The sequence below is a fragment of the Suillus fuscotomentosus genome (assembly GCF_016647785.1).
Source record: "Suillus fuscotomentosus strain FC203 chromosome Unknown F5891scaffold_65, whole genome shotgun sequence".
Taxonomy (NCBI): domain Eukaryota; kingdom Fungi; phylum Basidiomycota; class Agaricomycetes; order Boletales; family Suillaceae; genus Suillus; species Suillus fuscotomentosus.
The window spans coordinates 130,795-142,856 of record NW_024539577.1 but is presented as its reverse complement, the minus strand read 5'-3'; the positions used below and the strand labels follow the sequence as shown (position 1 = coordinate 142,856).

The 12,062-nt window shown below is 47.0% G+C and overlaps 4 protein-coding genes across 4 annotated transcripts; 1 reads left to right on the top strand and 3 right to left on the bottom strand.

The window, feature by feature from the left end:
* Nucleotides 1-10: 10 nt before the first annotated feature.
* On the bottom strand, nucleotides 11-2,848 carry F5891DRAFT_1057960 (uncharacterized protein). The gene is made up of 13 exons (XM_041362764.1): nucleotides 2,592-2,848; nucleotides 2,430-2,517; nucleotides 2,000-2,369; nucleotides 1,907-1,949; nucleotides 1,759-1,852; nucleotides 1,566-1,698; nucleotides 1,321-1,519; nucleotides 1,088-1,267; nucleotides 868-1,032; nucleotides 705-813; nucleotides 594-650; nucleotides 373-533; nucleotides 11-319 (listed from the first exon to the last, which is right to left on the bottom strand). The coding sequence occupies exons 2-13, from the start codon at nucleotides 2,507-2,509 to the stop codon at nucleotides 99-101; spliced, it is 1,812 nt and encodes a 603-aa protein (XP_041221112.1). The 5' UTR covers nucleotides 2,510-2,517; nucleotides 2,592-2,848; the 3' UTR covers nucleotides 11-98.
* A 48-nt stretch (nucleotides 2,849-2,896) lies between these two features.
* Nucleotides 2,897-4,415, top strand: F5891DRAFT_1057957 (glycosyltransferase family 1 protein). Its single transcript, XM_041362763.1, has 5 exons — nucleotides 2,897-3,277; nucleotides 3,336-3,490; nucleotides 3,546-3,773; nucleotides 3,848-3,948; nucleotides 3,998-4,415. The coding sequence occupies exons 1-5, from the start codon at nucleotides 3,127-3,129 to the stop codon at nucleotides 4,065-4,067; spliced, it is 705 nt and encodes a 234-aa protein (XP_041221111.1). The 5' UTR covers nucleotides 2,897-3,126; the 3' UTR covers nucleotides 4,068-4,415.
* On the bottom strand, nucleotides 4,396-5,444 carry F5891DRAFT_1114973 (uncharacterized protein). The gene is made up of 5 exons (XM_041363771.1): nucleotides 5,388-5,444; nucleotides 5,283-5,336; nucleotides 5,019-5,228; nucleotides 4,860-4,968; nucleotides 4,396-4,805 (listed from the first exon to the last, which is right to left on the bottom strand). Exons 1-5 carry the CDS (start codon nucleotides 5,400-5,402, stop codon nucleotides 4,501-4,503), a joined length of 693 nt encoding a protein of 230 aa, XP_041221110.1. The 5' UTR covers nucleotides 5,403-5,444; the 3' UTR covers nucleotides 4,396-4,500.
* A 1,025-nt stretch (nucleotides 5,445-6,469) lies between these two features.
* Nucleotides 6,470-8,459, bottom strand: F5891DRAFT_661841 (uncharacterized protein). The gene is made up of 5 exons (XM_041372682.1): nucleotides 7,978-8,459; nucleotides 7,873-7,917; nucleotides 7,705-7,815; nucleotides 6,956-7,650; nucleotides 6,470-6,905 (listed from the first exon to the last, which is right to left on the bottom strand). Exons 1-5 carry the CDS (start codon nucleotides 8,113-8,115, stop codon nucleotides 6,650-6,652), a joined length of 1,245 nt encoding a protein of 414 aa, XP_041221109.1. The 5' UTR covers nucleotides 8,116-8,459; the 3' UTR covers nucleotides 6,470-6,649.
* Between the last annotated feature and the right edge of the window lie 3,603 nt (nucleotides 8,460-12,062).

Here is a 12,062-nt window from a genome sequence, read left to right as displayed (position 1 = left end):
AACAGCAGAATTTAGGGCAAGCCTCTCCGAAGGGGCGGTCCATATTTTGTGTAATAAAAACATTAGAGAGTAGGTACACTACTTAATCGTCGATTAGTTCAATGACCAGAAGTCTCCTCTGTAATCGGGATGGCTGGTCGTGTGATGAGGACAGATTTGAGCTTCTTCAGCCAATCAGATGCTTGACCAACTTCCTCAGCATTGCTATTTGCGACACGTTCCAGGTAATCCTTAGCAAGCAATAGATCCCCTCCTGCAATGACCATGTGATGGCGCGCGACGAATATACTTGACTTGGCATAGTCTTGGACAGGCCGCTCTACAGAACTAGGGTAACTTGACGGAAGCTTGGCCAAGGAAAAAAACCCAAACCTTCGATACGACAGATTTCCACAACTCGTCGGTGATATGCCGCGGCCTCCGATTGGTCATCCAGTTCCTCGTGTAATTTGGCAAGTTTCATATGGATGGTAGTCTCGCGGGGATCGGCACCAAGTAAAGCACGTTTCAGACATTCAACGGCCTCCTTCAGTCTGTGGGTATGGTAGCTCTATCACCGGCCCTTTTTCCAAGGAACGAGGACAAAAACGGACCTTCCGATCTCCTCGTAACAAGCACCTTGGGCCTGCCACAGACGGACATCATATGGCCTTGGTGAAATATCAATTTCCTATGACATAAATAGGGCAGTCTCAAAAACTAACCTGAGGGCAGTAGCATGTTGATAGTAATACAACGCATATCGGTGCATGCTTAGCAATTCATAAGCCTGGCCAAGACCATACCACGCCCTGTAATCCTTCCGGCTTACATCTCAGGAACATATAATGAGCATTCAACCGGTTCCAGCATTAGTGAATTACATACCAACTGCTCGACGATATGCTTCGATGGCAGCATGTGAGTTTTTCATCTCGACGTACTCATGGCCCATCAACGTCCACGCAGACAAATAGGTTCGGTCCAGCTCGGTCGCCCGTCTGAAGTATTTGACCGCTTTCTCGTGTTCTGCGCGAAGAGAGTAATGATTCCCTGCGTTCCAAAGGTCAACACACACGAATGATTACGGCTTCGTATCATGACTGACCAACCAAGCAGCACACTTCCGGTCGATCTTTGTCGAGTTCAAGAAACTCATGCGCTAGCCTAGAAAGCTTCAGCCGATTGTCGGTGACATAGAGTATATTGGAGTAGACATCGATATCATCGATACGGTGCGGAGCAATGGCCAGGATTTTTTCAAATTGTTTTTCTGCCTGTCCAAAGTCTTTTTTTCTATCACGATCACATGAAGCACTGGTTCATAAGCAAAGGACCGACCATGCAAATGGTACAAGGCACATGCCCGTAGACTCATGACCCATGCACTGTCACGGAAACAGTCATCCCCAAGAAGACGATCGCACATGGCCAGCTCATTCTCTGATGGACTGTGAAGCTCGTTCATCGTGCGAATTTGAAACATTAAAATGAGGGGGTGAGTTGCAGGAAGGGGCAACAGCGGAAGAAGTGCTGTCAACTAACGGCCATCAACAAATGTATGCTTTGATATGCTCTCAACCAACCTCGTCACCATCGCCCACACAACTGCACAAGAGGGTCCATACCGACCAGTTCCAGTGGTAGCCACTGATGGACCGTATGATGCTTTCAATGGCTTCCTCTCGACGGTTGAGTCGTGATAAGAAAACAGCTTTCCTAGAAAAATGAAAACAAAGATTCTATAGAGATGGTACGAGGAGCCTGAGGTGAACTTACAGGAAAAGAAGCCAGGGATCTGTAGCATTCTTGACCATGTCTAGAAGAGTTGCAAGTAGACGATTTATGGGGACGGGGGGTTGTCCTCGAGTATCTACCAATCATGGGTTCCGAAAGGCAATAGAAGATGCCATGGATATAAACTCACTATTTTGTCTGTACCAGTCTCGCTGAGCTTTTCGTTCTGCAGCCTTCAATGAATATATTAGCTGTTGTTGAAATTCAGGGCTTCGTGACAAACCAAGAAACAGCTATACACATAAATAAATTGTGCTTTGGCACTTTTGCAATTCTTCACGGTGAATTCGACTCTTGTAAATTCTTTTGCTGTCATGAAAGCTCGAGCAGCAAATATGGCAGCTTCATCCTGTATTTCCAACTCGGTTTCTTGGGCACGGACGACAGGGAAGTGTGACGGAAGATGGGACTGGTTTCCAGGAGTAACAGGCATGCATAGTGCAGCACTGGAAGCAGGCGATGGATCTGCAAAGGATAACGATGGTCTAGGAGACCGAGAGCACGCAGGAGTAGATGTTGAAAAGGTGGTAAATGCCTCAGAAATCAAAGTGTCACGTTTGTTTGAAGGGATGGCGTAATATAATTCAGAGGACCTAGGAAATACAAAGATCTAAAGTCAGCCCCATCCAACCATCAGCTTCAAAAAAAAACACCATTTGGATGCAACTGATAGCCCTCTTTCTGTGCAGTCCTGGATTGACTGCCGCAATTCGGCAACAAGTCTGGCATCCATCAGAGGTACTGGAGGTGTCATGATGCCGCCGGCCGATGTCAACTCGGTTAGAGAGCCTGAAGAGATACTGAGCCGAACCGACCGTCAGGGAAAAGATAGCGAAAAAGCCAAGTTTGTCTGCAAACTCCTTACGGAACAGACTCGGATATACGGGAAGAGGTAAGGTTCGAGAAAATCTGAAAGAAAGCCAAGAGCAAACTCAAAATGCAAGCTGGAGATAATCGGAGCGCCGTGCAGAGATGAATTCTGGAATGCGAAGATGAGAACTTTGAAGGATCAGATACCGAAATACGGCCTTCCAGCTGTGGCATAGTCGGTGACTAGTAACTTGTTAATGTTAATAGTACTCCATGCCGCTCCCACGCTTTTACCGGGTAAGTAATCGTTTGGCCTTGTAATTTACGTGCCGAGTCAACGCCTTCGATCCTTCAACGTTGTCAACTTCAAGTTGAAGCCGAATAGTTGCTTCAGGCTCAACAATCCACGAGATCTTTCCAACTTGAAAGAACCTGCTCCTCGGCCTGGCGGAAATCTATTTGAACTTACCTCCAGTTCCGGGTCGAAGGTTAACGTTCGAACGTTCGGCGTACCATCCTTAGTAGCATTAGAGGTGTACCATGTCCAGCTGTACAACAACCCTCGTGTTCCTCTTCCTGTTCTTCTGTATCAGGTTATTTCTTGCCGTATTTTCTTACACACGCATCAGGCTCGCCTCGGCAAACCCCAGGCCTTCACAGACCTGCAGCATTGCTATTTTCCTTGGTTCAGGTAAAGTCGAGCATTTATTTACTGGTCCTCCAGGACAGCTTGATTATGTTGGTTGTAGGGGGGCATACTAGTGAAGCACTGAAGTTGGTTTCTGCGCTTGATTTTGATCGTTACTCCCCACGGACTTACATAGTCAGTGAAGGCGATACGTTTAGCGCACAAAAAGCTCTTGCCTTGGAGCACATTAAAGCCGCTGATCATGCTTTCTCCGATGTACGGAATGTGTCGAAACATTTCAAAGCCCTCGGATCTGATCCATTCAAAACAGGATCAACCGCAGTATAAGCTCTTGTTTATACCCCGTGCGCGTCGCGTGCATCAGTCACTGCTTAGTACACCGCCAGACGCAGTCAGATCACTACTGGCTTGCATGCGTTTTGTCTCAGTCCGCCCATTGTTCACGAAAGGAGCATTCCGGCAACCATTTGTAGACCTTCTGATCCTCAATGGCCCGGGAACGTGTGTCATTTTATGCGCAACGATTTTTCTGAATAGGGTAAGTTCTAGATTTCTTTTAAAGTATGCTTGCATAATTTTGATTCGTGATCTGGAAAAATTGACCCGAATCAGCTTATCGGACTACCTAGCCCACGGGTTATGTACGTTGAGTCTTTCGCCCGTGTCAAATCTCTGTCACTTTCTGGAAAGCTGCTCTATCATTTTACCGATCGGTGAGATCGTCGTGTTATCTCCAGCGAAAATAACTTATTCGCCTTCTAGCTTCGTAGTCCAGTGGCCTGGTCTGGTGCAACCCGGCGGTCGAGAAATTTACCGCGGGTGCCTTGTATGACATATAATAATTGTTATTTAATCGACGGGGCTCATTGTATTCAACTGTGGAGTCACATGTAGTTGTCATGCAGTCATCATTGACAAGTACTAGCTACTCGGCTCTGAGGCTAGGCCTAATTTATGACGTCTGTTCCATTACAACTTTCTCTAACACAGGTTTCTTACGTTCGATTCTTGGACAACGGTGTAACGACATCTCCGAAGAAAGTTATTGCTTCCTTACTTGCTTGGCAGCCTTGATACACACGTCATTAATCTGTTGCTCACCACATCGACCTCCAATCATTTCAAGCGGTTCGGTGAGAAGTATTCGGTGCCGCAATAATGAAACGCAAGACAACTAGATTCACAGTGTCCATAAGATGAACAATTAATCTACGCCTAGCTGGGCCACGTTTAAGGCATGAGGACAAGGCCAGGTTTACATAGAACTATTTTCTTGTCCAACGATCTTCCCCATTACTTCCGCCTCTTCTAGATGGGCTAGCACTTCTGCCACGGCCGCCCTCCCTTCTGCTCGGTTCCCACCCACCCCCTCCACCTTCCGTCTTGGCAGGGTGGAGTCTCCTCTCTAGTCTTTGTCCCGCGCGGAGAGACGAAACTAATTCTTTCGAGGCAAGGCGGAGATGCATGAAATTACAAAAACCCCCACGGTTACATTCACCGTTCTCATTTTGGCGACAACACGCTTCCCGGAAATCCGTTACAGGAGAGAGTTCCGCATACAGCGGGCGTCCTGATAGGCACAAGTTAGGTGGGTATCCCGGCCATGAAGAATCCCGTAACCGACCTGCATACCACCGATCATTTAGATTGTCTACAGCTGCCTGTGCCTCGGTTTCCCACTCGTACCGAGCGTAAACGTTCCCAATTAAATGGTCCCCGACATTATCGCAAACCTGATGGAGTTAAAATTACCATGAATGTCGGATTGAGTGTAGTTACTTACATGTAATTCCAACAAATGTCCAAACTTTGCTAATTCACAATACAAATCTTCATACACAGCATCAAACCCTTCTTGCAGCTCAGCCTCGGTGAGCTTACAAACAGGATCGTGGGCGGGATTGTGGTATACGTTTGGAAGTAAAATCGTTTGCGAAAATGGTGGCCTTATGTGCTTTCTTGAACATCTGTCGCCATGTCTGCAAGCACCAATCTAACCATTGGTTGTGATCAGCATGACTATAAGCGACAGTAAATCGCAACGTACCTTGTAGTAAAAAGAGCAGTTTACACGATCTTGCTCTGTTCCGAAGATATTTGCCTGGACGGTGTGAAAAGATATAACTCATAATGATAAATTATCGACACTTACCAAGTGAGATGCCATGTTTGATGATACGATACTGCTTGGTTCGTTGGAAGGAACGACAAGTGCAACGCGAACTCAGTGATCGCGGAGTCCCAAAACTTTCTGATGAGTAAGCATTATGATATTTACTATTTTAGGTAATATACCCGGTAAGTGAGCAAATTAGCTTTTAAGCAAGCAATAGGTAGTACGCTCTCGAGGTCAGACTACTAGTAGGAAGAGCAATACTCAGCACAGACACATTTATGTTGCACAGCTGTTCAAATTTGCGCTCAACCTGTGCAGAACGTAGCCATCCGTTCCAACTCGGTGCAATTCTCATCGTGAGTGCGTGACTGCCGCATCGGTAAATATTGTTCTCCAGACCTTTCTGGGCGATGTTGCGGCTCAAGACGGTGTAGCCGTTTTCCGCTTCGGCTGTTTGTCTTACCAGATACATCCAAATATATCACCAAAAATCTGCACCAGACTCGATACCAGGAGCCAGTTGACTTTGCTCAGATGATCTGTGATACATTTTCTAATTCTAGCCCGAACATTTCATCCTTTCTGATTGGAACTTGTGTTCTACAAGTCCAAGGGAATATATAGAGCTTCGAGATAAAAGTAGGCTTCTTGATTCCTTGGCATTTGCCTACTGATGGAAAGTTATGTTGAATGGAGCTCCGAGTGTCTCTGGCTAGGCTAATAAAGATATTCTGACATCGGAAGATAACGCCCAATTTCAAACTTTGGATCTTGATAAAGGCGATTGCCATCGTTGTCTCCTCGCACGGCCTCGCAGCCGCGTTTGAGATCATTCCACCTCCAGAAGATGTGCGGGGTCTATCAACTTCCTTGCGGCTCGTGACCTAATTAATTGGTGCATGGGAACGACGGTTTGACCACTAAGCATATACAAGACTGTAGTCATTGCTTGAATACAATGTAACCGACGGCTGCCCCTTTAGAAAGGACAAATTACAAGGCGTTCACAACTAGGTCGCTTATCAGGAGGCTCCGAGAATCCTGTGTTCGGTTTGAGAAATGTTGCTTTATTGCTGGAGAGGAAGTTTCAGGAGACGAATGTATGGGAGGCGTGTGACGGCCATGATACGGATATTCAATACAATTACAGATATCATATTGCTCGTTAGTATATTGTACAATGCCCACCACTCTAGAAGTATTAGTCACAGTATGCCAAGGGCAGGTCACAATTCTACACACACACAAGAATAGCTGAAGAGAACAAATACTACAATCCAAATGTCCGTGTTACATAGTCAGCCACGTCGTGAAGGGTCCCATGACATAAATGAGTCTTCGCAGATAGATGATGAATCCGATACGCATGACATAATGTCCCACGAGCGAATTCCTTGCAAAGTGTGCGGAGAGACTGTCGAAACAGGCATAGTGCGACCAGATGATGCATCAAACGTAGACGATGGTGGAATGGATTTATGAGAGAACGGATGTTGTTGAGGATATATTTGCTCGACATCGTTGGGTGGTGTAGCAATATTGCCTAGTGTCGTCCTGTTGAATGATGATAAGTTGACATAAAGTGTAAGCATGAGTGAACTCACGTAGCAATAGCATCAAGTTCCATAATTCGCTGGTTAAGGGTACAATTATTAGATGCAAGATGATGGTAAGCCGACCGGCTTAGGATATCCGCGGCTTTTCGTAAGCGGAGAGAAAGCTCGAGCACTACATTGTAGCTCGATCCTTCAGTCAGACAGTGGCAATGACCGTGTGGAAAAGTATCATAGCAGGGCTTAGACCTGCAGGTGTCATCGGCAATATTGTTGTGTCCCAGGTTGTCTTCATATCCAGCCAAAGGATACGACACGAACATAGAAGCAAAATCGAATTCTCCGGCGGGCGGTTGCTCTCCCACAATGAGAGCTCGATTTTGCGCGTACTCGTCGGTGGGCGTCATTATAGAGGGAGAGGGTGTGCTCAAGGGAGATGATATGCTACTGAAGTAAGGAGAGTATGATGCAGATGTGTTTGCCAAGTCGACAGGTGGTTGGGAAAAAGTCAGGGCAGGACGTGCGTGTGTGGGGGATAAAAGCCGAGGGGACGAATGTGACTCATCCAAAGGGCCCGATACCAATTGATCTGTGCGAGACGGAGAGGTGCTTTGCGGCTCGGTTTGTTGTTCAGTCGGTTGCTGCTCAGCAGCCGAACGAGACTGAGAACGGGCATGCCACTTCTCGAATTCTACTTCTGGGGTCGAACCTGCTTGAACCCAGCGGGGATGGGGCTTGTTCTTCAACTGTTATGAATATTTGAGCTTGATACTTCTTTCCTGTGGTATGAGCATACAAACCTCGCGTATTACTCCCTCAAGCTCGGCAACTCGTTGACGAAGGCGCGAACCCTCGTCTTGAACGTCGGTTCGCTGGGAAGGATCGTCCACTTCGTAGACGCACAGGCCGGTCTATATGACACTTTCTGTCAGACAATAGCAGTACATGCTTCATGTAAAGTCCCTCACCAGGCCTAGCTGTGTGCAGCGGCCACAAGGACGCTTCCGGTCGCACTATAGTACGAATATATTTCAGGATTGCTCTGGGGAGGATGTACTAAGTTAGGCACATACCATTCTCTTGGATGTGTGACAATTAAGACATGACTGAGTTGTACGATTGCGTCGACGCTTGCGATGGTCTCCGTCAGAAGTAGAGTTAGACTCTGAGGTGGTCCGCTTTTTGCGGATAGGCTGGAGTTCTGTGGTCATGCTAAAATTGGGGGGGCAGCTCTAGCTCCATGAAAATGATGAGATGGGAGATATTTGTAGTTGGCTCTTCAGCGCCTTTGCTTGGCGTCCCGAAAACCTTACCCGTTGGCGCAGATCGTAATAGAAACCGTCACAATGATACGAGCGAGACGCTAAATCTGATAAGGTCATGGAGAATAACCGGGGTGGCGCCGCGCCAATCTTCCCATCAAGATGGAAAGATCAGAATACAAATGGCCAAAAAAGGACGTGAGAGCCGCATTCAGAATGACTGCGGTTGTATTGATATCCGAGTATAACGTTAACCACTGGTTACTGTTTTGAGCAGAGAAAATGGACTAAATCCACTCCGAAGAAGAAGACGAACACAATTCATTCATTAATACCCAGGATTGGATCTTATTACGTAACTTCTCCAATTGCAAGCTTGTGCGCTTCAGTGACAAAATTCTTTACACACGCCAGCACAGCCTACTACGCCACCCAAAATCCCGTTGCGCCCCTCGTAAGCACACCGCTTACTATTATTATATTCCCATCTGGCAGTGGGCTTCGACACAGTGTTAAGGGTCCTCGGGTGTATGTCGACGTTAATTGGTTCGGCTTTCGAAAAACCATATCACTCACGACCTCAATAACCACAGACCTCAAAATCGTGTTTATTGGCGGTCTGGTACTTACGGCGACGACAGACAGCATCTCTGTCTGACGTGAGAATTGTTTTCCAGGTTTACTAGTGAGCTCACGCATCATGCATCATGTATGACACCCTCACAATGTGTTAGATGCGAAAGGCCGGACACAAGTTGCGAATACTGTCGATTCAGAGGCTCATTCTCATCTTGCAGGATACTACGAACTTGAATGCCTCTCCGGCGGAATGGAGAGCACCCAACCCGACATAAACTGACATAACATATGTCGATAGATCGATCGATCAGGCCTGACATGCTGTGATAATGCTGGATCGTGTTCCTCCGATATCGCTACCCTGTTTACCTTGTACTGGGTCTGTATAGTCTTCTACAGATGATCGATTGATCCCGCAGACTCGCCGGCGTACTTTGACAATAATCCCCATTGCCACATGCTCGTCCAGGTTTCCAGACTCCTTAGGCATACCTTTTTTTTCAATTTCATTGTCCTTTGAGGTCGGAGACCCTATGTCGGACATAGCCCTATACGAGTGCGGGGGGCTTACTCCCGGCTTTCTATCGTATAGGCATACTTTAGTCTACGAGATCATCTGTATCGCCTCAAGTGGAGCCAAGACGACTTTTAAAAAAATGTCAGCCAACAGTTTTTAGATATGATGAAAATTGGACTTAGCAAGGTACTGAGTTTAAAAAAGGAAATTGAGACAGGGTGTTGAGCTCGCGAGGGGTTGTCGCTGCTTGTAACGCAAAGAACTCCGAACGAACGCCAAGCGTTTCAAGGCCCACTCCCGCGTGCGTACGTTGGCAATCATATCACATATTGTGTTTGTTGTTGCGGCCAACAATTCAGAAATGTATGTGGAACACTTTCAGCTTACTCGCCATTTTTATGAACAGTATTACAACAGATGCATCGCCCGGCATCGTGATCTTTCAAGTCGAAGGCTAGTACATTTATGAATAGGATGTTCCGACGCGCCACGCCATACGGCTGCCTATTTTCAAATGAAGATATCATGATGTACACGAAACGGGTGATTTCCTCTCTGTTGCCAGCAAACTGAAAGAATGATTGTCGTTTGATTTTCAGTGAAGCTCCGCATCGATGATCCGTAGTGGTGCGAGAAGACCGCGGATGAATGTGAAGCCACGCGTAGCATCGCGTTTCGTTTATGATGACCGGCACTGTGCATACACGATCTCGCGCTCTAAACTTCACGGTCCAGACTCCATATCATGAGTACCGCCTTGGCGTGTTAATGCCGTTCACACGATACCATTATCTGCATGCCCCGCGAGCCTATGGGTGCCTTTTTGCACACAGTAACTCGAAAATCATCAATGCTATCACTTGCAGTACGTCTCTGTTTATTGAAGGTTTTCAGATGTCACGAATTGTGACGCCTTACATGCACAAGTACTTGAAGCAGTGGCGAGAAGGAGGCTCTGTTTTTCCGCCGGACCGAAATGCGGCTTCCTGAGTACCTCGACTCAGGACTATTAACTTGATATTTCAATAGACCAGGTATTGCTGAATTCCCGCTGGCTAAATTCGGAATGGACCTTATCACACAGTACCAGCTTGGCATCCACTATCAGATATAGATCACCTCCGTATCAATCGCTATTCTAATCAAACACTGTCGCCTGCAGTGGCATTCCTGAAATTACCAGGTCCTGATGGAACTTGAAACTTGGCGGCTTGGCGGCTCGGCAGTCCGACTGTGCGCTCATATCCTCCTCCCCCAAGATCAAAAAAATTCACTCGTATCCACTCCTCGATGCTGCTAGTAACTATTTTGTAGGTAAATACATGCATTTCGCATGTTCTGCAAAATTGACATTCACTGTTGCCTGTCGGGTCCTAATCCTACTTGCAGTCTTGTGCCCTGTTGTTCGGAGTCGTGCACGCGACAATTAAATACATCCTTGAATGTGCGTTATCACGATCGTTTTCAGGTTCAAACAGCAAACAGTAAATCCGGACTGGTAATTGCTGTGCATCAAGGGTGATAGAGTTGTGGGACCCGATACTCTGACATCATTCCGTCTAGTCATCTCACATATTTGAAATATGTCCCCCTACGCTGCAGGTAGTGGTGAACATGAGCGAGAGTCACTGATAGCTCTCTCTTGTAAATTTTCTGCCGGCTAACGAGTACCTTACGTTCCAGCGCGACAGGCTGCAGAACATAATACTATATGGAAAGTCTGACTTGATGTCTGATTCATGCACCCCCTTGATTTAAAGCGACCGTGGCAGGGGTACCATTCGCCGCCTGTACTCACATAGCCATTTGCAACCAATTTCAAACTGAATTATTTGGGGCATGGTACCAACATCATTTTCGAAGTAGGGCCTCAAAGTGGGCACAGGTGCATGAAATCGTTATCTTTGACTGGGAGGCACGATTAGATCGGCGTGTTCGCCGTTATCGCTATCGACACCATAACTTCACTGTGACAGGTACTAGTCATCGTTAGTGCCGTCGCTGCAATACCCTCGGCTCCACTTACTAGCCTCTGAAGTCCCAGCTAGAAGTTTAGTCTGAGCTCATAGCCAGCTAGAACTTGGGTGAACGGGAAAAGATGACCGTTCTCGAGGAGTCTTCGAAATCGACTCAGCTTCTCGCTGAAGATTTCTAGATATAGAGGAACGGGCACTAGCACAGAAATGGCAGAGTTCTTGAGCCTAATCGCTAACACGCTGTGTTAAAGGGGCCGCGGCCGCGCGGTGGTACTACGTCTGCAGTGGCAAAAGTGAGCCTGGGCGGATGGAAGAAACCGGTAGCACATGTACAGCGGCAGGTTCTCGTTCTAGCCGACTCTGTTGTACGTAAAAGAAGAACGTATCGCGCTCGCTCCTTACATAACATTGGTGTACCTATATACATGAAATAAGCTTGTGCGGTGCCGCTAAGACTACGACGATATTTCAAATACAGAGTACTGCGTGGTTCATCCTGCTGTTCGTAATACTGCCAGCGTTTGAACTAAGCGGACGTTCGGTCCCGTTGAAACATCGAAGCGAAGCACACATCAGAAGCTGCCAGCAGAGCGCCGTCGAGCCTGAACCCCTCCTTGGGATAATATTGGGCCAGAGAGAGGCTAGTAGAGCGGGGGCGGTTTTGAGCCTCTGTCGTCACTACCCCTATCGTTCGTACGTTTAGGACTACCATTACTGAGCCTATGTAATGGTCCATGCGGCGCTGCAACTAAACCTCTTTAGAGCCATCAGTACAGCCCGAGTGTACGAAGAGAAACAGAGTTTTGTCATAAGGTCAACCACGA

What these genes read in the sequence shown, in the direction of transcription:
- F5891DRAFT_1057960 (XM_041362764.1), bottom strand. Translation starts at nt 2,509, where the DNA reads ATGGATGCCAGACTTGTTGCCGAATTGCGGCAGTCAATCCAGGACTGC. An exon ending in TGTTACGAGGAGATCGGAAG is followed by an intron (nt 534 to 593) that starts GTCCGTTTTTGT and finishes CCATACCCACAG; the next exon opens with ACTGAAGGAGGCCGTTGAAT. An exon ending in GGAAATCTGTCGTATCGAAG is followed by an intron (nt 320 to 372) that starts GTTTGGGTTTTT and finishes CTAGTTCTGTAG; the next exon opens with AGCGGCCTGTCCAAGACTAT.
- F5891DRAFT_1057957 (XM_041362763.1), top strand. Translation starts at nt 3,127, where the DNA reads ATGTCCAGCTGTACAACAACCCTCGTGTTCCTCTTCCTGTTCTTCTGT. An exon ending in TGCTATTTTCCTTGGTTCAG is followed by an intron (nt 3,278 to 3,335) that starts GTAAAGTCGAGC and finishes TGTTGGTTGTAG; the next exon opens with GGGGGCATACTAGTGAAGCA. An exon ending in CTGATCATGCTTTCTCCGAT is followed by an intron (nt 3,491 to 3,545) that starts GTACGGAATGTG and finishes CATTCAAAACAG; the next exon opens with GATCAACCGCAGTATAAGCT.
- F5891DRAFT_1114973 (XM_041363771.1), bottom strand. An exon ending in ACTGCTCTTTTTACTACAAG is followed by an intron (nt 5,229 to 5,282) that starts GTACGTTGCGAT and finishes ACCAATGGTTAG; the next exon opens with ATTGGTGCTTGCAGACATGG. An exon ending in GACATTTGTTGGAATTACAT is followed by an intron (nt 4,969 to 5,018) that starts GTAAGTAACTAC and finishes TAACTCCATCAG; the next exon opens with GTTTGCGATAATGTCGGGGA.
- F5891DRAFT_661841 (XM_041372682.1), bottom strand. Translation starts at nt 8,115, where the DNA reads ATGACCACAGAACTCCAGCCTATCCGCAAAAAGCGGACCACCTCAGAG. An exon ending in GCTGCACACAGCTAGGCCTG is followed by an intron (nt 7,816 to 7,872) that starts GTGAGGGACTTT and finishes AGTGTCATATAG; the next exon opens with ACCGGCCTGTGCGTCTACGA. An exon ending in TTGAGGGAGTAATACGCGAG is followed by an intron (nt 7,651 to 7,704) that starts GTTTGTATGCTC and finishes TATTCATAACAG; the next exon opens with TTGAAGAACAAGCCCCATCC.